At 50.9% G+C, this 24,910-nt stretch overlaps 1 protein-coding gene across 4 annotated transcripts in view; it reads right to left on the bottom strand.

Moving 5' to 3' along the window:
* Nucleotides 1–24,910, bottom strand: part of NR6A1 (nuclear receptor subfamily 6 group A member 1) — a 98,093-nt gene that overhangs the window by 17,339 nt on the left and 55,844 nt on the right. For 3 of the 4 annotated variants that reach the window (XM_054848473.1, XM_054848474.1, XM_054848475.1), the window contains 2 exons: nucleotides 7,023–7,253; nucleotides 1,959–2,014 (listed from right to left, as the gene is read on the bottom strand). In XM_054848473.1, coding sequence (XP_054704448.1) covers nucleotides 1,959–2,014; nucleotides 7,023–7,253 — 287 coding nt within the window. Of the gene's footprint in view, nucleotides 1–1,958; nucleotides 2,015–7,022; nucleotides 7,254–16,122; nucleotides 16,274–24,910 lie in introns of those variants that run through there. The other variant, XM_054848476.1, reaches the window with a different exon arrangement.

Below are 24,910 nucleotides of genomic sequence, written 5' to 3'. Positions count from 1 at the left end.
CCTCTGCACATGAACACCTTGACTGTACGGCCACATCCAACAGAGCTGAAACCACCCTGCACCTGGAGAAACGCTTCGGCGTGCCTGCAGATATCACATCTTTCCCTTACATTTAACAACGTACATGAAAAATTCTATTTGCAGCTAATCGTGGTGACCTCCAGCGCCTGCAGTACAATTCAAGTGATGATAACACAGTAGACAGGAATGGACATATGAAAAGATGATGTCAAATACACACAGCAACGAGCCGTAAATCAGCCACTGTCACACAGTGAAAAACCTGGGAGTAATTGAGGCCAGTTCATCGGGAACATCACTCAGTATTCAGCAGAGTAAAGGCAAACAGAAGGTGGGGTAGGCTCCGGTTTGATAAAGCAATTGAGAGAGGCAAGGTGACATATATAAAATTAGTCAGGAAAATGTTTACAGGGAATCATTGTTCACTATTTTTCCCCAGATAAGAACCAGGTGGCACCTAAAGAAGTAAGCAAGCACCTAATACTTCAAACATGTATTAGAGAGTAATATATATGAAGCTAAAATGGACTAAAAACAATAAAAAATTAAGTTCCCTGAAGTATAAAGTTTCAGGAAAGACCTGGGTATGCTCCTGGAGAAATGTTGCATCAGTAGTGGGGAAAACACAACATGAAAATTTCTGGGCTTTTTTTTTTTTTTAATTCTGTGCATGTCCCTTAGTGAGGCTGGCACGCAGTACGGAAAGGCCTCGCATTAACATGCTGCAAGAAAGCGCAGTGAACTCCGAACATCATTTTCAAGAGCCAAACATTGCTTAGACAGTTTATTCCAGTCTTGCAAAAGCGTCAGAAATACGCGGTAACCTCACCCAGGTATGGAAGCTGAAGAGTGCAATAGCTAAACAGCCTCGCCGCAGGAAACGGGGTTTGTGGTATAACCTACGGTCCAACGTTGACCGATCATACAAGTCTCAGATGAGCCGGGGCCTGCTCTGGCTAGCAAAGGCTGCGGTTTTACTACAGCTACATTGCTCAGAGAGGCAGTAAAAATTGTTACCTGGTCAGAAATTAACCGTTTGTTCCGCTTTGACAGACCCACACAGACTTTAGGAATCAGTAGCTAATGCTGTTATAAAGATGTTTGCAAACAGCAGAAAACGTTCTGTCATTACTATGAGGTTTTACTGTTTGCGCTAGGCTCTCCCTGATGCTGACCACCAGCATGGCCCCACCGACTAATTCTTGCTTTTTTCCTGGTTTGCTATGGAGGACCTTACCAAGCAGGCAGGGCATCTGGTGGCTTGGCTCCTCACCCTTTGGTTTTGGACTGGGGCGAGTACTGCCTTCATAGGCACAGAGAGTCACAGAAAATGCTTTCAGTGTTATTTCTATTTTATTAAAATAACCACTAAACTTTTAAAAGACCTCCTTTCTAGAAGTGTGCTGGAAATGGCCATCATTTCTCTCGCATGCAGTACAAGCTGTTGTGCTGAATTACCTTGCGCTTTACAAGACATCTCCAGACAAGCTGCACCATCAATCAGGGAGACATTTACTGGGTGCCCCGCTTGCAACAACTGAAGGAATTGCAGCAGGCAGCCCGTGAGATTTACTGGGAGCTGCGGAGGGACGGGCGTCCTTGTGCGGCTCACAAAGGACAGAGCAGCACCATGGCTGCAGACTGCCCTGTATTGGCACAGGCACCCTGGGACTGTGCCGTGTGCCCTCCGGGGACAAGCAAGCACCCAGCTTTATTTATGTATCGACGGTTCATGAGATGTATTTCTAATACCTGCGGAGAGTCGAAGCCCTGCTACGCCAGCAGAAGGCACAGGCAGGGCTGAGCGGCTCAGTCAGTGAACCCCGGCCCCTGCCGAGCTGCTGCCATGGTCCGAGCTCACCACCCGCAAGGTGCGTGCCCAGGGCAAGAGAGCAAAAGCTGAAGGGAACCGTGGAGAAACGGTCGGACGTGCTCACCTGGACAGGTCCGATGCTTTTGTTTCTGCCTCCTGGCATGCCATCCTCTCTGATTGCTGAAAGAAAACAACCAAACCTTGGTGAGAACATTGCTGTTCAGTATTCCAGAAATGCATAAGAAGGTATCTACTATTTTGAAAAAAAATCTTTCTATCTTAAAAGATTCATTTTGTTCATCAAAGCAATTTAGACAGAAACCACCAGTGCTTTCCAGGGCACTGGAGAGCTCGAGCAGTACGCACCATGATCCTCACCCCAAAGGGCACAAACACATCGATGGGGCTACAAGCATTACTCAGGGAGCTTAGTGATCCTTGGGGTCCCTGAGTGACAGGTAATGCAGGAATAGCAATCCTTTATCACAATTAATTCCAGGATAATTCAAGAGATGGCACACAGAAAGCAAACCTACTTCACCTCTAGAAAGAATGCAAAGAATACGCACGACTGCTAGAAAACAAAGTGCGAACGCCAGCATTTCTAACTCCACTGCACGTAGCTCTGAACCACTGCGCGCCAGGCTCCACCTGGAGAGACACCAACCAGTAATGCTGACAGCACGGAGATAAAGCACTGCACTGGTAACTAGTAACACCGCTGTCCCTTCAGGGCGTCAGATCTCCTACAGCTACCACGGAAAATGGAGGGGAGACCCAGCCGGTTGCATGCAAAGCCATCATTTAAAATTCCAAGTTATTAGACCAAGCTGTGCAGTTTCTTTCAGAAGGGCAGCCTAGTTTCTCAATACAGCAGCTGCATTTTTAAGGCTCTTTAAACAATTTCCAGGGAGCTTCAGTGAAGTCCAGTTAAGGGGATTATCCCAGAGCTGCTTCTCTACCTTCCTCTTCCCTCTGCTTTTCTCTTTATTGGCAGAGCAGCTCTGCAGAAGCCGACAGCATTCGAGGACCAGCCCCGCTCCTCGTGCACCTCCTCTCCCGGGCCGGGTCCCCCCATTTATCAGGTCCCAATCTCTTTCCCACCGCGACCTGGCCAGACTTGGCAGGAGGCTCTCCCCAGCTGCGCGGTGACCTTGCTGCTGCCGGCCGGCCTCAGCCTGCTCAGCACACGGGGCTGCAGGAGGCTTTCCAGAAACACAAAATGACACAAAATTTAAGGAAAAAATTCTGTACCAGAAAAGCCACGCTGCTGCTTGATTTTAGGTATCCTCAGCTCAAATCATCCCCATCTGCCTCGGTGCTGCACTTGCAACTCGGGGATTACACACACGGGCTCACCCAAGGCGTGTGCAGCCAGGCAGAGCTATGCACACGCTGGGACATGAACTGCATTTTCCTGAATCGTAACCACCGAGTCAAGCAATGCAAATCGCTACACAAAACTGTCCTGGCGATTTACAACCCCACCAGTCCATGATCAGCAGCACAGCGATCCCTGCGGCACCTTACAACACGCTACGGGATAAGCAATACAGTTTGTATCCTTCTAACGTAAACTCAATCACCTCAATAGAACAGCAAGTATTTTTATTCAAAATGCCAGATAGAATTCCTTTCAGCACAGTGAAGAAGCCACGAACACAGGATATAAAACCATCATGGTTATCTTTTCCATCACGCAAATCTTTTAAGATATAGCAAGACAACAAACTCATTTTAATAAACAAGGCCATTAATTTTCTATGAAAGCTCTTTCCAAAAAACATTAGTTTCTCATTAAATAAATGTGACTGATGTAAAACTAAGCCGTCATGGTTAGCTCTCCGTTATTCGCTTTAGGTTTTTTTAACTTAATGGAACTACAGTAACAGTTTTCCAATTTTGGGGGAATTTCTTTAGTTTTCCAAGACATTTTCTTGCTAATTGTGATTCAGAAAGCTTCTCAGCTAATTCCATTACGAGCCATCGACATAAATTGTCTTGGTCTTTTGATTTTAAGGTGTAATTATAGCAGATATTAGCTTACATCTTCCTTTTCTACGTCCACATCACGTTCCAGAGCGCCTTGGAAAACCTGCCTCTGCCGAGTTTACGGTTCTTTTTGACCCACCAGGGAGACAATGTTGGTGCCCAGGCTGGGGGCAATTCTCCGGTGGCCTTCCGCCTTGCCCCCAGGCAGCTGCAGCTCCCTCCTCCCACTCCAGCAGAGCTGCCCTCCCTGCGGAACGGGTTTATGAGCTGCCCTTCAAACCGCACAGCCGGCCCCTGCCGAGGGTAACGCCTGGCACAAACCCCTGCACGCTGGACTCAGAGGCACCCCTAAAACCTTCAACCCCTGTTTGTAGTTTGGCTGTGCAGGTCCCAGGGACAGTGGGTGTCATTTAAACCAGAGCTCTAACCGAGGCATTAGCCAAGCTGATGCACATTATCTTCAAGACTGCTGACATTTTTCAACAACTGGAGGTTAAACGAATCCCATTACTCTTGACGCCGTTACCGCTGCTCCTGTAGTTCTCTGCTGGTCAGTGGTTCGATGCTCTCCAGGCTGCCTTGCCGGATCCCGCAGGCACAGCATCCAGCAGCAAGAGTTACAGGATGCAAACTGACTTTTTTTTATTTTTGTAAATTCTTGCAACCATTCCTACCTTAAATGGAAGAACCCTGCACGCACCTGGGAGGTGCTCGGCAATACCGCGTATCTGCTGCGATACTTGACTTTGGTATTGGCACAGACAAACACATGTCCTGCTGCAAAGTTCAGCCTTCGCGGACCAGCGCTATTCCCTGCAGCATGCTTGGATTTTGAACGACCTCATCTCAGATCACAGTACATTCAATTGGGATTTTCAGAAGTCTTGCTAGTTGCATAACCTAGCCAAGATCTGCAACAAAATGTAGTAATGTTTTTGCTGGTGGTCCATCAAAAAAGGCTTCAAGAGAAGCCTTGGTCGGTTCCAAACACACACCCTCTCCAGAAGAGCTTCCTGCTATATGGCTGCATGATAAAGTCTCCTCAAAGATTTTCCTTCAAGTGTTAAGCTCTATGCCCTATCTGAATTCAAAAATAACTATATTTAGACCTTGTTATGAAGTAACTTTGCAAGTCAATTATGCAATAATTTGGGCACTGTGGCATGAAAATACTGAAGAAAATGCTCCTTAACCTAATACCTGTCAGGAAAAAAAGAAAAATAAATGAAAAAGAACAAGGCTGTAACAACTGGGCCCCGTACCTGTTAAGCAGCGGTTTTAAGGCGGGCACGCCGGTACCTCTCAAAGAAGAGCAGGTAACAGCGCGCATGGGAGGGATTATGGTAGGAGCCTGCCGGACACGACGTCCTCCCGAACCCCTTCCTCCTTCTGCACAAGCTGCATTTTGTGTTTTGGGGGTTTGTTTGACTTTTAATGCAGCTGAACCCCCCGGCACCCGCACCAGCCACTGCTGGAAGCGCTGCAGGCAGCTGTGAGCAGCGGAACCACCAGCCGCTGCCTGCGGGCTTCCTCCGCAGAGACGGGCTGTAGGCGAAATGCATGCGGTGCTGCGGGGAAGGGGGAAGAAAGGGCGGGCAGCGGGCGGGCAGCGGGCGGGCAGCGGGCGGGCAGCGGGCGGGCAGCGGGCGGGCAGCGGGCGGGCAGCGGGCGGGCAGCGGGCGGGCAGCGGGCCGGCAGGTGGCGCTCCGCCCCCGCGGGTGAGCCGCGCCCGCCGCCACCGGAGCGCGTGCTGCCGGCACCGGCACCGCCAGCGCGGCCAGGGTCCACCGGCAGGCAGGGGCAGGCAGGGGCAGGCAACCGGCGAGAGATGGGGCGTCGAGAGAAGCGGGCAGGGCCGGGCAGGGGGTCCGGACACCTCCGAGGGGCTGGCTGCTGCCCTGGGCTCAGCCGAGCACTCAGAAAACGTAACTAACGTACCCCGATTTCTACACAATCCTGGCGACAAGCGCAGAGCGGGTCACGCTGCAGAGAGTTAAAATGAACGAACCCAGGCAGCGCTTCTGGTCACCCAGAACCACGCTCTTCACGTAGGAGATTACCGGGAACCGGCCTGCCTTCCCCATCAAATAAAACTCCCAAAGATAATTTGTAATCAAAGCAGTCAGGAGATAAGCTTTCCATCTCAGCCCCAAGATACATTTGCTAAGAAAGATCCTGGTGGATTTGCAGTAAATTTATGGAAGTTTTAGTGCCTTTGACAGGCGGCTTTCATGTGAACGATGACACTAAAGGCATCAACAGCCGCATTTAGAAACCATGAGATGACACTTCTGTTCGGCGGCCAGGAAGGAGTCACCTCACCGTCCCACCTGCACATCCAGGAGGGAGCATGAGCAACCCCAGTGCTACAGCACCGGCTTCTGCTCAGACTCCTGCCCGTTGCCGTTAAACCAAGAAACCTCCGCTTTCAATGGGCAACAACATTTCCAGAGACTAAAAAGTCAAAAGATTGGAATAAAGGGTAGAGGCATGACACTGAAATAAATTCCAGTCTATTTTTTATTATTAATTTCTGAGCTATTTAAGATTTTCCATCCTGACAATGATACCGCAGCATTTCATCGCTTCCGCACGCATGGGGAGGTGGTTGTCCCTAACGCAGCACAGATTTTTCTCCAGATCACGCTTGTCTCCTCAGTGACCTGGTACCTGGGAAAACCACCTTCAGCATCAATCAGAGACCAGTGGGAAGTTAAAGACCCTCATGCCTTATCCCTGGGCAGCCACTTCAGGTCTAAGCTCCCACAACAGTGAACAGGTAAAGTCTGACTCGGATCTCTTGGGACTTTAAAAGCTGATTTAAATGCATTCGTTTTGCCATGTTGTACACTGAAGCATAGAAATAGTGACCACCTCGCTCTGGATAAGTGCAAGGACAGACCCGCCAGGAAGGACAGTAACAAAGTGTTACCTTCCCTGGAAAAATGGATCACAACGATCAGTTCTCCAAATATTTATACGTGCTTTAAATTCATACAGATTTTTCCTCCAATAATGAAGTAGTTCAGGAAGAAATTTTTATCCATGCATAATTTTGCTGAAGTTTCACTTTTCCTTGTCAAGAATTTGAGAGGCAGAATTACAATACAGAATGGCAGCTGAGGCAGGGTAGCATGCATTGCTAACACTGGCCCCAATCTCTACCTCCACTGGTAAAAAACCCAATTTCCTTTACCTTTTCGGTTCATCCCCATCTGGAGGCATTTGAGCAGCCGGCAGTACTGGCATCTGTTGCGCTGTTTGCGTGACATGACGCAGTTCTTGTCTCGACTGCATCTGTAAACCCGCTTGTTGCAGATGCTCCTTTTGAAGAACCCCTTGCAGCCCTCGCAGGAGATGATCCCATAGTGCAGCCCCGTAGCTCTGTCCCCGCAGATCAGGCAGGTTCGCTGATCCACCCGCTCATCTGCAAGAGAAGAGGAAAGGCTTTGCGGTCAACAGAACGGCTTCACCGAGCGATCAGAAACTCTCCTAAGGGGACTGGGAAAGACTCAGCACCCCATGGCTTCTGCAAAGCAGACACCCCCAAACACCCACAAACACCCACAAACACCGCTCCCGGCAGCCCGGCACAGCCCGGCCAGAGCTGCTGCCGGCGCGAGGCTCCTCACCGCCTTTACCGGGTGAGCAGAGCAAGGCGTGCAGAGGGGGTTACCCCCCGCTCTGGAGCTTCACAGGCCTGCCACAAATCCAGTTCCACAACCGCCAGTAAAGTCATTTCAATTCAACATATTCATAGGGATCAAGTCCAGAAATTCTCAACAGCAGCAAGGAGAATGAAGAAAAGTAAAACTCAATTTTGCTTAAAAACCAGCCTCTTAGAAATACCCTTAGTCACACGATTTATCAGAAATGGAAGTAGTTGGGGGAACGAAGAGCCATTCAGATTGCGAGGAGCACACGTTACAGCTGTAAGAGGCCATGTCGCTGAGTGCCTGCCTCTGACACAAAACAGGGTCTCCTCCCTCCGCGGGCAGGAGGTTGAACCCCATCACCTGGGGACCAAATGAGCCCCAAGCCCCTTCCCTGGCACCACCTTGCGCGTTCCCTTTACAAAGAACAGAGATGAGAGCAAAAAAACGGATGATGTTCTCTCATCAGCATGGCACAAGCATGCTGCACTGCCTCACAAGTTTATTTTATCCCATTTTCAGGTGTACTCGGTGCCTGGTGGTGCCAGCACCCGCTGCGGGCACGAGCAGGAAAAGCCCTTGAGTTTCTGTAACGTCAGGTTTGACGAAGAGGCAGCCGGCTGTCAGGCTCATGCGGATCCATCGCACAGTGCTGGAGAGCAGCAGCGCATGGCTGCAAGGGGAGGCTCCATCTCTCCTTTCCCAGCGCCTGGCCAGGGCCTTGGAGCAGGGACGTGAGCACGGCTCTCCCCGGCAGCCTCCACCGGACTTCATGCCGTTGTTGGCAGAGAGGAGCAGGAACCTTGAGGGGAAAAAGGGTGTAAAGTGCCCTACCTCAACTGCACGGACCAGGGTGTGCAAACACAGAAGTCGTGCCTGGCAGACACCAACGAATGCAAAATACTGTCACACCCTGCGTGCTCCCGGGGCCGAGCAGAGGGACCTGCTCACCTCCTCGCTTCCTCCTGCGGCTCCAGCGGTGCCAGCAAATGCCTCACGGCACGAGTCACCACCCAGAACCCAAGTGAACGTGATGACAGAAATGATCATATGGTTAAGCCACAACGACGTGATTTTACCGTTCCTTTTCCAAATCTTTGGAAAGCCTTCGTGTGGCTAAAAATGCAAATTGCAGGACTCCCAGCAACAGGAGCTGTCACATTAAATTCAGTCTTAAGACTCTACCATCGCCTTCGAGACAGAGCAGGCACGATGCACAGCTCAGTGAGAACCTGCAAGCAGGCAGCGATCTCCATAGACACCCACGTCAAAGAGAAAGGAAAAGTCAATGAGGGCTGCAGAGACCCAGGTAGTTAACCCATGGATCCTCATTACCTTCCAGCTGCACTGGGAGGCCTAAACCTTGCTTCACAGTAGAAGTCAGCTACACTCCAAATAATGCCAGCAAGTTGCACCAGAAGCTTTTCCTGCAGCAGATGTTTAGCACAGCCAAACAGCTTAACCCCTCGCACACCAGGCCAACCCGCCTTCCCCCACTCGGTGCTTTAACCCATTACTGTCCCACTAGTTGCAAACAGAGCTGCACTTCGAAGACAGGCACTACTCAAGTATGCTCAGGGGAACACACAAATCTGCAGTATATGTCATGGGGTTGCTTACCCAAATGTCAAATAATCATTGCCCGGATGACTAGATCACCCTGGCTGAGTGAGGCAGAGGCACCGAAGACCAGAAAGAGCATCGCTTCGGTTTGGAGCAACGGGACTTGAGGAACCACACTTCTGTCTTGCACTCAGTCACGCCTCTCCTATGGATGCTGGTTAAACCAGATTATTTTTGGTATTTCTTGGCTTGAACACAGACTGTGCAATCTCCAACGGGCAGAGATACCCACAGCTTAAAGCAGGACCCGGGAGGTGACAACAGCTCTCTGCAGCTCCCTGGGGATGGATGCTGCACATAGTTCTCCACATGAGCCTCGGGTACCCAGAGTTTACCTTCAGTGTCTCAGTCCTTTCCCTCTGGAGTTTGTGTGATATGTGTATTTAATCACGTTTAGTTAAAAGCAAGCTGCTTAGGAGACACAAGAAGCGCATACGCTTTCCAGGACCCGCCCTGAGGACGCAGGCTGCGCCGCGTAGGAAGTTACAACTCTACAGCCCAACTGTTCAAAACACGGAGCAGAAACTTCCCTGCTGCAGGAGCTCATACGATAGCTACAATCAAATTAACGGGGAAATCAGGAGTATGTGGCAGTGCTCGGGGGAGACACCACAAAGCAGTCACGGCTGTCCCTTGGGAAGGGGAAGAGGCACAGCCCAGACCACGCAGCCTTTTGGACCTCACTGGCGGAGCCAGGGGGAGCAGCTGGAGCTGCCGACACGGCCGCGAGCCGCACAGCAAAGGCACTCGAGCACCAGCGCTCCTTTAGCTACGTCCAGCTGACGGGAGCGGGAGGGAGCGACCCGCACGGCACCCTTACACCTCAGCAGGGACAAAGGCTCCTTCCAGACAGCACCCGAGCGGCCGCAGCGGCGACTTGTCCAGGTGAAGATGGCATTAGAGCGATGCCGCAGTGTCGGTGGCAGAGGGTCATACGGTGTGGGAGATGACGGGTCTCGAGGGGTAAAGGAAAGTGGCTGAGAAGATGAATACCAGGAGGTGGGGAGAGGGCAGCAAGAGAAGGGAGACAGGCCAGGTCAGGAAAACCAGGAGACAGTATAAGGGACAGAAAGAATAAAAAAACCCTGAAGAGCAAGAAGGAGGAAAAGAAGAGCACAAACTCAAAACAGAGAAGCCATCTGACATGATTACTCTAAAAAAGAGCACAGCCAGAGCAGGACAGGAGGAAGAGGCTGGGCACAGTGCTGGGAGCAGGCAGGGGCTGGACCGCTGCCTTAGGCAGGAGATGGAGCGGGGCACGGCTGCTGCCTGCGCCCACTGTCCCAGGCAGGGAGCTGACCAGGAGAAAGCTCAGGCTGGGCAGACACACAACTACACAGATCCGCGTGGTGCCTGGTGTGCCACCCACACCCCGTTGTTCCCATTTTGTATCACTCCGTGAAATGATGCAGACCTTGAAAAACCCCAGCCTTGTGAAGATGAGCTGGTTCAAACCCACGTCAGCACGACAACACTGAGCCTGGGTTTCCTCACTTAGATTTGACCAGGGAGTTTTCCAAGACAAAGGTGGCTTTATCTACAGAATTTTTGGAGCGGCAGGAGGTAGAAGTCACAGTGAAGTCCTCTCCAATCTTGATAAAGCCTAAGCAACCTGACAAACCAGTGTGTAGCTTCTTACTACTGGAGAACATGTGAACACAATAGAAATAAATGAGCCAAACGCATTAGGCTCAGAAATGAAACCAGTTTTCAGTTACACAAGCCAAGTAAAAATCTAAACCAGCTGCTCTTATTCACAAGCAGCTTTCTCCACAGTCTAAACCCAGTAGAAACCATAACCAATCTGTATTATTCTTTAAAAGGTTTGCTAATGCACAGCATGCAAATTTGCACTTCTCTGCAAATTTCACTGCAATTGTTATAAAATCTTAAAATAAAGGGATGAATGAAGGAGACACAAACTTTAACTAAAGAAACGTTCAGGGTGTCATCACCACACTAAACCGTTCCCAGTTTTACAGGACAGACAACCTCAGGTATGTGCTTAACGCAGACCCAGAGGAATGCTGGTACAGATCAGGACTGGGGCTATCTGAGCATCTCGCTGAAGGGAGGCAGCTAAACATGACTTTGTAGTCACCAATTGCATAATCTCTACCTTCGGCTATCTGATAAACGCTGGGAGGGGGCCGGGGGATTAGCCAGGACAGAAGAATCCTCTATCTGCAGGGTTTAGCTCAGCCTCAGCTTAACTCCCGGCCCTCCCCCTGCTCCCACCAGCAGTGCCATAAATCGCGGGCGCCGGGGGATCCCGGGGTCAGCAGCAACGGCCGCGCTCGCCGCCGGGCACGCCGTGCCACGGCTGGGCAGGCTCGGGCGGAATTAGGGAGCCGTGAAACTACCGGCTTACACACATGGCAAAAGGCAGAGGAGAAGGCTGAGGATTGCTGCAGCATCGCGGCGCCCCAGCCCGCAGCGTCCTGTGGCGGATCACGGGGCTCCCTCCTCGCCCCGAGCACGCTGACGGCCGGGGATGTAAATGAGGGCTCATTTCCAGGAGCAGATTTTTTGTTGTGGGAAGAATAGGGCCGTCGCCTGGTGAACATGGGAAGCCTGGATGATTAAAGCCAGGAGGAATCAGGATCCTTTCCTCGCCGTCCCCATCTCCCCACTAGCAGGGCGACGGCGAGGTGGTGTGAATAGCCCCGTCGCCACAATAACTGCACATGCCTCCCTGCAGAAACTGTTAATTGGGTGGGTTTCCAGATTAAAATTCACCGTAGAAGAGCGACACACACCGTGAACAAAGACACAGACCTCCAGGGGCTAGAGAGAGAGGTGCCCATATATCCCGTAAACTGCCGCTCAAACAAACTGGTAGATAAAAAAATAATTACCTACAGAAAGTCTTACGGTTCTAGAGGTTTAGAAAATCCTGTAGGAACCGTGACCAGGCCCAAGACGCTCCCCCTGCGGCCCAGGGTTTGCCGGCTCCTGACCTTTGCTATTTTTCACCCTATTTAATGCAAGCGCCTTGTGTAGGCGAACGCTGGGACAGCCGGGGCAGAACCGCAGCCAACTTTACAGAAATGGTAAAGCACGGGCAAATTTAAAGCAGTTTTACGGCAGGGGTGCTCTGAACTCCCTTAACCTTGAAATTTCACTAGAATATCAAAACAAATAGTGAATTTAATAATTTCAAAGCAAGTAAGCCCTCTCTCCTTCCTCCCGGGCTCCGTTACCTCTTGTCTCACCGATTCCTCTGGTTTTAGAAGCCATACAAGACAATGTAGATTAGGAAACAAAGCAATTGGTAAGTTTTTTTCCAAATACCTTGCACATGTTTTATGTCAGAGAGAGGGCTGAGGAAGCTTCCCCCCCCCCCCCAATTTTCCTGATGGGTCTTACATTTAACGAACTCATACACGGGATATTCTGGCTTTGTTCTCACAAGCCATTGTGGCAGGGGCCACTAAATCAAACAGTTGCTGCTACGACAAAAGCACTCACAAAAATCTCAACCTCATCTTGAACCCTGAAGATTTTTATGGCTACTCCCTCACTAACCCCTCCCCGAAGCCACATTAAAGGATGTATTGTTTTCAGAGGTCATGGTAGGTTTCATACCACATTTTAATACAATGTAAATTCTTCAAGAATATGATGATGTTACGCAAGAGTCAAAGACGACGGTGTGAGAAAGAGAAATCTGTACTTGTATATGCTTTATCAGGCAAACAGTAGAAGCAATACACTGATTTTTTAAAAGATTTACTTTTCCCCTCAGCAAAATGAGTAGTCTTGATAATTTTAAAGAGAAAATTCCTACGAATTTCCAAAAGGAAATACCTTTGAACCTGCCGCAGCACACGGCAAAGACACGTACAGAAAACACTAAAGCGCATGAACGAGCATATAAAATACACAGCAAATAAATTAAAGTACCGGGACACGCGTCCAGCCCGCAGCGAGCCTCCACCACCGCTCCCACCTGTACCACCCCTGCGGACAAACGCCCCGGGCAGACCTCGGGGAAGCGCCCTGGGTGCTCCGAGAGCGGCGGGGGGCAGCACGGCCGCGTTCCTGGAGGGGTCCAGCCGCTGCCCTCGCCTCGGCAGGTCCCCTTGGCTGCGAGAAGGATCGCGCCCACCCCTGCAGATGCAGTTCAAAACCGTGCGGCAACTACAGGTCCCTGCGAGAGATTTACCTTGGAAATAAGACCGCGTGTTGGTGCGGCCAGCTTGCGTGACTTGTAATACCAGTGCTTTATAACGGAGCAGAAACAAAGACTTTATTTCCTACAGCGAGGCCAAAAGCGAAGGCACAAACCCTCACCCACGGTGCAGACGGTGCTGGGATTTGGTCCTGCTGGAAGGCGAGAGGGAGGACGGAGAAAGCTGCAGTTTGCAAAACTTCCCATTTATAGAACAGAACGTGATTTACAGATAAGAAAATCTTTCATAGCTGAAATAAGATTACAGATGAGACTCAGCACTGCAATTCATTAATATATTTAACATCTTTTCAACTGTGTATCATTTATTTGCTTCATGATTAACTTGCCCTATCACACACCCCCCTGCAGTACCCTTTAGCTGGGTTTAAATCTCAAGCTGCTAAATACCAGCTGTTTGGGGAGGGGGAGCGGGAGGGGGATCTCACACATGTGTTACTGAAATCCTGGCAAAATCTCACTCGCCTCTCACCTCTGATGATGCCTCAAACACAAACAAATGTGTTAGGGTTTCTTTCTCCCCTTATCTTTCCCAATGATTTTTTCCATAGTCAATTTTTAGTTTCAAGAAAAACACCTTGTTAAATTCAGTACGGAGAACTGGGGTGATCCCCCCCCTCACTGCAGAACGCTGCATTGTCCAAGCAAGCCCACCCCCAAAACCAGGCGCATTTGCTTAAAGGGCTTTTCTTTAACTTATAATCGATGAACACAGGGATTAAATTTTCTGTTCGGTGGCCCCTCCCTGGGACAGCAGCGACCTTTGTGGCTGAGTCCATCGCCAGGCGCACAATGGGCCGGGGCATCCCACTCCCCACCGACCCCGCAGATGGGGGTCCCAGCCCCCATGCTGGATGCGGGTGAAGGCACCAGCTCCTGCCTGGCCAGGCCAGGCTCAAAGAGCAGATTGTGCTGCCCTGGATCAGGCCGGCCACAGTGAGAGCCTGAATAGAATTAACCCTCTGTGAACTAAAACAAAAACATTTGTGTGCCCAGCTGGAATAAAGGTTAATTTAAATGGACAAGCCTCCTCAAGTCCTTAAAAAAAAAAAAAAAAAAAAAAGAGGAGGAAAGAAAGAGGCTGCTGCAATCTTATTCTCTGTACTGTAAAAAGATGTTCTACTTACAGAGACACAGAGAGTGCGGTCACATTTTAAAAAGCACCGAGTATTGAAAAGAAAAGAGAAGAAATGCTGCGACAGAGAAATGGCCAGCACATCTCAGCTTTGCTTTCCCTTTACAGTAATTAAATCCAAAGCTCACGGTCTTATTCCACACTGATTTTGTTTCTGCCAAAGAAGAGTTCAGTCAAAAGAAAACCCTCATAAAAACCCAGAAATCATCGGTTTCTCTTTCTCGTGTAGGTATAAATCAGAGCGTGCAGCTGATGAAACCCATCACCCTTCCCTCCACAGGCCGGGACCGATCACCATTTGCATATCAAAAACTCATCTGCGAAATGCAACTTCTCCCAGGCAGGCTGGGAGCCCCTCTTCCCCCAGCGCTGCCTCTCCTCCTCACCCCAACACCCAGCCCTGCGCCCCAGCGCACCCACCGCCCCCAGGACCCAGCCGAGCACGGGCAGGAGCCGGCCAAGGGACGAGGGACGCTGCGAGACCATCGCCCGCTCTGTTGTGCGGCACAGGGAGGACAGGCGACAGGGCCTGATCCTTCACTCCAGCCAGTTGTTGCACAAAGAGTTTGGAACAAAAGCCCACTGCACCAAAATGTGCCCCCGATAGCGACGGCAGTTCGCAGCTGCTGTCGCAGGCACACGGGTCTGTGCGGTGCTACCCATGGTCACGCAGTTTGCAGATCCACTCCGAGTTTAACCGGCGCTTCCCCCAGTGATCCACTTTCTCTAATCCAACTTAAGAAAAATAAAGCTTTTTTCATGGTCCCCTGCCCTTGCTCCAGCGCGGCCATATGCTCCGAATTAAAATCTGGTTTAGACTCTATTTTTTAAAATTGATACATTGCAAAGCGGTAAGATTAAAACCTCACTTGCCTGCCTAAAAATAATTCTCTCGGACCTATTTAAGTTGTCTAGATGTGCAACGACTAAGAATGATGCAGAATGAAGAGAAATCTAAGATTAAAACAACAACAACAACAAAACCCTGCCTACAAGGAGGCAGGGCCTAGGCACAACTAAAAATAATGACTTTTCAAAATGTGCGTTACCCAAACATGCAATGTACTTTCCTTAAATATTTCATCCTTATTCTGAAGAAGAGCTTTGCCACTGTCTTCAATCATAGGAAAGAAAAAAAAAAAAGCTGTAAAATATCTGTAAACTAGTATTAGTCCCAGGAGAGATGGAGCTACGTTATCAAGTGCCTACATGACCCCGATACTATCAATAATTAACAATGCTAAAAAAAGCTCTTCCAGATGGTCAAAGGGATTAGGAAGTTTAAAATCTAAACAAATTAAGCCACAAAACAAACTAATACCCTTTTTTTTTTTTTTTTTTAATTGCCCAGCCGGTCCGCAGCTGAAGGCTGCGATGCACGGCCGGCACACCGCAGCGGGGCCGCCTTAAGGAAAAAAGAGGAAAAAAAAAAAGGCAAAAAAAAAAAGCAAAGAAAAAGCCAAAGCCTTCACGGCTGTGCGAGCCCCGCAGCCCCGGTGCAGGTCCCGCACCCCGGGGACCCCCGCACGGCCAGCGCCGCTCTCCCCGCCGCCCCGGGCGCAGGGAAGGGGCAGCCCCGGAGTGAGGCGGGGGGGGGCGGAACGGGCGGAGGCGGCGTCCCCGGGGCCGCGCACCCTCCCGGCGGCCGCCGCCGCCCGAACAAAGGCCCGGTGCCCGCGGCCCCGCTCACCTTCCATGCAGGTCGAGTCCCGCTTCATCCCCCCGGCGCCGCGCTCCTAGGGCCGCCTCATGGCGGCGGCGCGGCGGGGAGCGGGGCCAGCGGCGCGGGCGGGCGGGCAGCCCGGCTCGGCCATCGCCGCCGACCGCGGGCCGGCCCTATGCTAACGAGCCGTGATGTCAGCGCCGCCTCCGCCGGGCCGCGGGGAGCCGCGGGGCCGCCCCGCACCGCCCCGCACCGCCCCGGCCCCGCCGGGCCCCGCCGGGGGCGGGGGGCACCGGGAAGGGGCCGCCTCGGCCGGGGTCCCCGCCAAACGCCGGTCCCGGGCGGGCGGCAGGGCACAGCGGGCACTGGGCACGGAGCGCGGCCGCAACTTGGCGTAGTTTTTCCACTGACTTCCGAGCACGGTCAAGAGAACCGGCTGCTGAGGTGTTAATTAACACACAGGAACGTCTAGGGTGGAAATGATCTCTATAAACTGATAGCAACTATTGGCCAAAACCTTAGGGTTAGTTTTCATCATCACCGAAACGCAAGCTCGGGATGGGTCCCGCTTCACAACTGAGCAAACACAGGCGGCACCAGGCAGCAGGCAGAGCTGCCTGCACCGCACATGCCGGTGCGGGCAAGGGAAGGCACCACGCTGCCCACAGCAAGGGAAGGCACCACGCTGCCCGTGAGCAAGCGCGACCACGCTGCCCACAGCGAAGGCACCACGCTGCCCACAAGCAAGCGCGTTCCGCACCCATGCGCAGCAGAGCACTCCCATCGCACAGCCGACAGCCACAGCCCACTTTGAACGTGGACTGGGACGCCCAGTTCCCACAGGACTGGGAACCCGGCGCTGCCATGGTGGGCACTGCGGGGCAGGGAACCAGAGCCCTCCTCGCGGGGGTCTGCGCGAGCCAGCCCATGGCTAGACACTCACTTCAGCTTCCTCACCGGAGGAACGCATGCGCTTTGTCTGTGACAATACGGAGATTTCCAAAGGGTGAACGGTCAACACGGCACGAGCTCACACTCTATTTCATAGTCTTCATTTACAGAAACGTGGTAGTTGCCAGACTAGCAGAAGCACGACCAGTTCCAGCATCCCCCTCGGCCATGCCCCACACCAGCACTCTGGTGGAAAGCTGAAGAAACTGGAAACTGCTGCATAACTCATTTTCTATCCTCTGAGGCTGCTTAGCACAGGCTGGGTTTACAAAAGTGCTTTCAGCATCAGTTTGTATTTTTGTCATCAGCCTCAGAAAGCTGACTTGAACACGGGAACTGTACCTGCCGAGTCATGCTGGAAAATGGGGGTTTCTGCCTTCTGCCTGCAGGTACGTTCTGCCATCAGCTTTGGAAGTGCCACAGTTGCATTTTAAAATTGGGATGGAGTGGGGAAAAACAAATCACTGCCTGAAAACCAGTAACGGATCAGAAAATAAAAGTAGGTGTGCCATCAGCAGGGACAAGGGCTCTCATCCCCGTGAGAGCATGTCCCACGGGAGGAGGGGTATGGTCGATGCTGCCGGGGACGAGGGAGCCATGCTGCTTAGTTCTGGTCACTTGAACAAGCGGTGGCCGAAGGACAGCGGTGTGTGCCGAGGGACGATGAACAGGGTAGGGCTGGTGCACAGGCAGCTGGTGATGGACAAGTGCAAAGGTCAGTCAAATGATCAGAACTTAACAGTACGATCTACGCCGGCTGGTCTGTGAGCGGGCATTCACGTTCCCAATGGAAGTAGTTTCAGCAGCACTATTGCTAGAATGGAGTTACAATCACACCGGCCATAGCTCCAAGAACATCAGCACAGTAATGAAAAACACTACATGAGACATTGGGTGTTTTGGCTTCTCCCAATTTCTCTCTCACCTAAGAAAAAAAACCCATGCTACTCATCTTCCTCGAGGCGGATCGTCTCTGCCTTTAAACTTGGCAGCTCTGCAAACTTTCATAACAATAAATTCGATTTAGCTGCCCACCTCTAAATATGTACTACCATGGCAGCACCAGTAATGGTGAGCTCTTTGTCAGACACAGCCGCTTGTTTCTCTGCAGCAGTGAATGTATTCAGGACGCTCTTCTGCTCCTTCATCCTCCTCCTGGGATCAACTCAGCCTTGGACGTGTTCACATGTCCTCAGTGCGGCAATCATGGCATGCCCGATAACCTGTCCCGGTTGTCAGCTGCGTGTGACCATGCCCAAACCAATGCTCCCCACACCAAGGCAGTGAAGGGAATGGCCCAAAACGTTTCTGCCAATGCCCCATTCAACCTGTGCTCCAGATGTGTACGCTGACTCCGTTCAAAAGCCCTAGTCTGCTTCTGTTCCTCACCCTGAGGACCGCAGGGCTCAACCATGCTCTGAGAAATGGCTGACTTAAAATAAACAAGGCGCAGAGGCAACAAAAGAGGTCATATTTCACTCAATCCCAAGCCTGAAATTTTATTGCTTTCTGGCGACATCCAGCAATGCAAATAAGCCCCTGTGCACACAAGGGCAGAGCTCAGTAGCGTCCTCCTGGCAGTCCGGGCACCTTGCTCCAGCTGACCCTGCTTGGACAGAAGGGTCCGACCAGGCGGTCTCAAAGGTCCCTGCCAACCCCAACACTTCTGTGATTCTGTCTAGTCACAATCCCGGTTTTAACCCAGCATTTCTGCAGGAGCAGGTGCATAATGCAGGAACAAGCTGTCACAAACCAGTCCTGCACTGGGCCAGGTCTCTGGTTTGCTTTTGCTGTGAATCTGTAAAGTTGCTGTCTCGGTCCTTGACGTGCTCTTCGGATTGACCTCTCTTCTTCACTTTGGAGGGTACCAAAGCGGGGCTGTGTGAGGAGCCGTTCCCCTGCCCCGGCAGCGCATGGCCAAGGTAAGCCATCCCCTGGCTGAGCTGTTTACACAGCTGTTTGCAATTGTGCCTGCTCCCAAATCTCCACATTCTTCATCCCATGCAAGCGCTCCACTCGCTCCCGGCACCCCTCGGAGAAGTGTGACCAGAATGCAGAGTGCTTATTTTGTAACACCGCGGTGTGATGTGGACACAGCAATCCGAAATAAAGCAACTTAATCTCAGGATAACAGGCCGACACGAAGTTGCTCACACAACTGCTGTTGGGACTCAAAACAGAGATACACGGAAAAAAACAAAACCCTGCTAATTCAGAAACAACTGCAAGTATAGACGAAACCTGGCTGGGAAAAGGATAATTGGCCAAACAACCCAAATCTTCCAAATTACTCAAAACATACATTAAATACACATGTCACAGTTTGTCCATAATAAATCCTTAAGGGCAGAAAATAATTGCAAAGATCTGGAACTGTTCTCTAAAATGAGAGGCCAAACTAGGAATGGGCAGAGGGCAGGAAAAGACACAAGAAAGATTAATTCTGTTGTCTGAACCAAACAGCCTTAAAGCAAGTCTGGTAAAAGGAAAAATAAAGTGGCTAGTTCTTATTTTAGCCTGAATCAGCCAATTCCCACCCCAAACAGAAAAAGCTGGTGCTACTGTAACTGAGAGCTAAAATTTTAGAATAACACCAGTTCATAACAGTAAAGGCCAAAACCGTTGCCAAAAACTGGACAAGAGACACCACTGCCTGCAACAGATTTATTGTGCGGACATTACGGCCGTAAGGGACAGGCATGGGAAGCAGGAGGAGGACACAGGAAGATCCCCAGGGTGTGCTGAGCATTGGCTCATCCCGCTACCAATGGGGCCTGCAAGCGAGGATGGGAAAAATACCGAATTTTGCTGCAGTTTGTCCACAGTGAACCGTGGTGCCAGGCAAACCAGCCAGGAGACAGTGTGGAGAAGACGACAGGTTATAAACGTGGCAGGAGAAAAGGAAAATATGCATAGGAGTTGTGCAACACTTCAAAAGGCATCCTGTACAAATCCAGGAGTGCTTTGAGGGCTTTTTCTTAAGAACATTTTTCCTCTTTGCTTTTGGGAGCACCCTGGCTGCCTGCGGGAAGCGACTGCAGGCAGGAGCCCATCTCCCCGGGTGCTCCCCGGGCATCCCGTGAGACTGCAATTCCAGAGAGGGAATTCTCAAAAGATGTGACTTTTTCAGAAATGTGGAGCCTACCTGGAGTCATGAGCCAGCGCTGAGATGTGTCAGGCACGGCCAGACCAGGACAGCGGAGAAGAGGTCTTCCAGGATGCTGTCTGCAGACGCCGTCCCTTGCCACAGCCGATCCCTCAAAACTTCCATGAAACACCCAAACTTGGGCAGAGCGGGGGCCGCAGAGCCGCGTGGCCCCGGGGGGGGGCAGCCCTTCCTCGCTCTCTTGCCACCGTTTCATAATTTTCCGGGCTCCAGGGAGGCTTTGCCAATTTTCATGACAATCAGAGCTTGGCCCCTTTGTGCACGAACAAAGTCCAGGCTGCGGATGACAAAACCGAGCGCATCTCAGTGCTGAAGGCAACTAAACCAAGAGCTGCCTGCGCACGGCCGAGCCCGCCACGGGCCAAGCCACAGCACCACGGCGGTTTTGATTTCAGGCACAAATAGTACCGAAGGAATCAGCAGCAAACAGCAAACAATGCCACTGGCAGCATCTCTGTTTTGCAGCACCGATGCCCCTGAGCCCGCACGGTTCGGCAGGGGAGGGAACTGCCCCACACACGCAGGAGCCTCGGCTGGGGAATGACACCCAGCACCCACAGCCAGAACCAAGCTGGTTTGCAAATGTAGCCGAATACATTTTACAAACTCAGATTAACCCATCTCAGCAGCCTCAGTCCTGCGGACGTTACCGCTTCCAGCCACTGCAGCGAGAGAACTGGTTCCAGGTAAACACAGCACATACTTTCCCCCAAAACTCTATTCCCCTCACTCTATGTATACAGATATTTCAGAAAAAAATTAAACCCATTAAAATAAAATTGTTTACAGAAGCTATGGAAGGAACTGCACGAAATGATAATAAACATCCACCTGATTTCTAAGAAGTCTTGTGATAACAGTTTAATAACAGATGTGGGTAATTCCTCTGCTCCCCAGCATTAAACGCATCGGGAATGTGGTGTTAGTAATTCTGGTGAAGGCACTCACTTGGTGCACCTAAAATTAAGCATTTTCCTCCTTCTTCTAGTGCAATAGGTTGTTGTGCAAAATGAATCCATCTATTGAATTTCCAGTTTTATTTGTTTATTTATATTTTTATCTGCTTGGTCACTGAATTTGCCCTCCCAGTCTACTGAACAGCTTGCAAGAGGCGTTTCATTGCATCTTGCTTGATGGGTGACAAACAGTGGAGACCAGCTCTGTATAGAGAGGGGAAAAGCAGGGGGGCGGTGAAGGGCTCCTTGCAGAGGTCGCCTTCAGAGGAAAAAGGGAAAACAAATGGGATTGCAGGGATGAGAAGTATATGGTTTTACTGCCTTAGTGGGCAAGTACAAGAAAGGAGAATTGCAAAGGGAAAAGCTTTACATTTCTATGAGCAGGCAATCGAGCTCCTTTCTGAACCTCGCAGAAAGCACTTCCCTTCCTACGGGATGACTCCATCCCATTCTGGGAGCACGTCTCCTGTAACTCCCAGTAACCCGAATCGGTCACGCAGCGTCAGATCATTCTGGAAAACGGGGGGAAGTCCTTGAGCTGGGCCCCCGTTACCAGCGATAGCCCCGCAGCGCCCCGAGCACCTGCCGCTCACCTGCGTGGCCCTGGGCGACAGCGAGCCCAGGCCGGGATCCCTCCCTCGCACCCTCCTCATGTCCTTCTGCCGTCAGTTGTTCCTCCCACGGGGCCAATATTGGGGCACAGAGTGAACACCGGGTGAAGCAACGGGGCTTTGTCCCGGCATATCCCACCCACAGAACTCGCGCACCCCACCAACACTGCACAAAAGAGCAGAAATCTCTGCATCCAAACCTGACGTGGGTCTGTGCCTGGGCGGAAAATGCAAATGTTTAGCGGGATGGAGGGACAGAGGAGGGGCATGTAGGTCAGAAGGCAGAGAATGTCCCCGGATTTGAAGAGGCAGGAAAAGTTTTGTGCATTTAAGTGGTAAACTGAAAAGCCAAAAGATTATTTTAGGCCTGACTTACATAAATTGCAGTTCTACCAACTACACCGTCTGCTGCAGTTGCTGGTATTTTTAATAACAACAACGACAACAAGACCGACAGTTTGTTTTTTAACTGTTGTTATTATTATGGTTCTGAGCATTATTTCCAAACAGGCAGAAACAATTTCTGGTATCCCCAGAAAAAAACAGTGAGAGTACATTTCCTGAAATTTCAGGTCAAATAGCAAAACAAGGAGGAAAAAACCTTCAGAACTAAAGCTGCAGATTCTGTACCTGCATCGAACACGTTGTTATGACTGCAGTCACTAATTAGCTGGTTTAGATCATTAGGAGTACGGAAAAAATGCCGTTTGTGAACTGGGTGACTGCTCTGGGCCTCCTGGCCCCCGGTGGGACGCGGCAGGGGACGGAGAGGCGGCCCAGCGCGGAGAGGACACTCGGAAGGCGTGCGTGACGCGAAAGCCGTGCTGAGCAGAAAGGCACGAGCACGGCTTGCCGTCAGCAGGGCGATCTCCGGGCAAAGAGAAACGCCTGTACTCCACGGAAAGGGAGAAAACGTCGACAGCTTCTGGTCCTTGGGATCTGCAGCAAGTTTAAAGCAGGCACGGCCCCGAGGCGGGGTCCCAAGCCCGTGTCCGCCCGGCAGAGCACACCCCCCCCGCGCGCTCCCGTGCCGAGGTGCCCGACCCGCTCCCCTCCCCGCCAGCCCCCCCCGCAGCGGGGCCGCCTTCCCCCCACCCGCCCGCGGTAGCTCCGCGGCCCGAGGGGGCGGGGGCCGGGGCCGGGGCCGGGGCCGGGCGGACGGGAGAGGGCAGCATCCGACAGACCGACGGGCCGGGCCGCCAGCAGCGCGGGGAGCCAGCTCATGGCACACGCACACGCGGCAGGTGGGTGCTCCACCCGGACTTTACAGATGAGTGCTGTACAGATAGAAACTAAGGTCTGAAAATCAACTTACTGTCCTTCGCAGCGGAAACCTGCTAGCTCTGGTCTAAGCTTTGGAGGCGAGAGCCCTCCCGGCCCCCTGCACTGCCAGCAGACAGGGCTCGGCGGTCCTCCCACCTTCCTGCACGCTCCATAGACGACCAAAATACAAATGAGTCCCACCAGCAGGCTGGCTGGCCCTTTGATTTCATTTTTACTGCAATTAGCATTTCTGTTATTAGGAGTAGCTATGTGAAATATCTTCCCCCCTGATCTTCTTTTAATATTACATTTAACTTGTTGAAGTTCATAACACTATTTTCTTGTTCTACAAGAAAAGTTGAACAGAAATGTCCTCCCAGAATTTACAAGAACGGGAATAAAAGTATGGAGGAACTGTCTGGCATACCCTGACAATACCCACAGACTTCCCTTTTGTTCCCAGGTAACTGGCCAAGAATACATCCATTCGGAAAACAGCATATTCCACTGAAAAAAAGAACATCACCCGAACTCCCAGCTTCTGTTCTGAGCTCTGCCAACACCTCGGCTCAAAGATTGAATGATTTACCACCTTTCACATATCTCACCTTATCCATCTATAAACCACAATTACTTCTTGAGATGATGTCTCAAGTTTAAATGAAATTGCAAAATGTCAAAATCCATGGAAAATATCTTTATTAGAAATGCAAGAACAATTAAGGAAAGAGGAGATGACACCGGGGCAGGAAAAATTCCCATACTCAAAACTTGTGTAAATGCACCTTCCTTTCCAGAGGGACCCGTAGCGGTAAGGAAAGACAACCGCGGCAGAGGTGGCACAGCGATATACCTGGTGCTGCTTTGCAGGGCTGAGGGGTCCATGCCAAGCCTAGCTGCCGATGAGCAGGATTTTTCAGGGACTCCGAGTCCCCTTTCGTTGTCTAGCCATAAAGTGTTAAGTATCCAGCTCAAAGCTTCACTGGTGGCTCCCTAAGAAAAACGCTTTCATCATTTTAAGTTTCTGCTAGTGCAGATGTTAGGAAAATGTTCCCATAAACTACACGGGTTGTTCTGCCTGCGAAGTCGAACCCTCATGTGTACAGCAGGCAATGCGATTTCAGCGTGACACCACAGAGGACAGTGCGCAGGAAATGAAATCTTTTTATTCTGTCCAGTCCTTTGGAGCAGCATGGAAATCCGGGGCATTTCTGCATTTCTATTCCCCTCTGACTAATATTGCTCCCACTTTTGAATAGGGCAAGAGTGACATCCTGAAAAAATAACTGTTACCACCCTGTCTTCCTTCTGCTAAATCTGATCCTAGTCCTTTCCTTTGGATAAATTAAATTCTCAATTTTCACGTAATCCAAACCAGCAGCTCCTAGGCCACAAATACCACCCACCCCAGATAGCACGAGGTCCCTAATTAAGATGTACATGACTGCAAATAACAGCCAATTTTACTAGACTAACACTAGGGAAAAAAAAATCTTCCATCCTCCTCTCCACTTGTGAAGCTACACAGAGCAAACTATTCACATGCTTATTACTGACAGATAGCGAGGCTGCAGCAGAGTAGGGATGGCTTCTCCGGGTGTAAGGGCTGAATCGAATGTGCAGTATTTAAGACAATTAGATTTTCAAAGAAACCACACTAAACATTTCTTTCATGTGTAATCAAATTATGTTAAAGCAAACCTCATAATTTAAACCATTCCATTGGTCAGCTCCTATTTGTTTTCCCTGCACCCTCATTTTTGCTCCAGATCTGTCACATTACATTAACACCTTTCCTACTCACTGCCTACAGAAATAACAGCCTTCGACATGCCTGCACAATCCATTTGTCCTGCTCTAATTACTTT

The sequence above is a fragment of the Grus americana genome, chromosome 20, assembly GCF_028858705.1.
Source record: "Grus americana isolate bGruAme1 chromosome 20, bGruAme1.mat, whole genome shotgun sequence".
Lineage (NCBI taxonomy): Eukaryota > Metazoa > Chordata > Aves > Gruiformes > Gruidae > Grus > Grus americana.
Note: the sequence above shows the minus strand (reverse complement) of the source record. Positions and strands in the feature narration are given on the sequence as shown.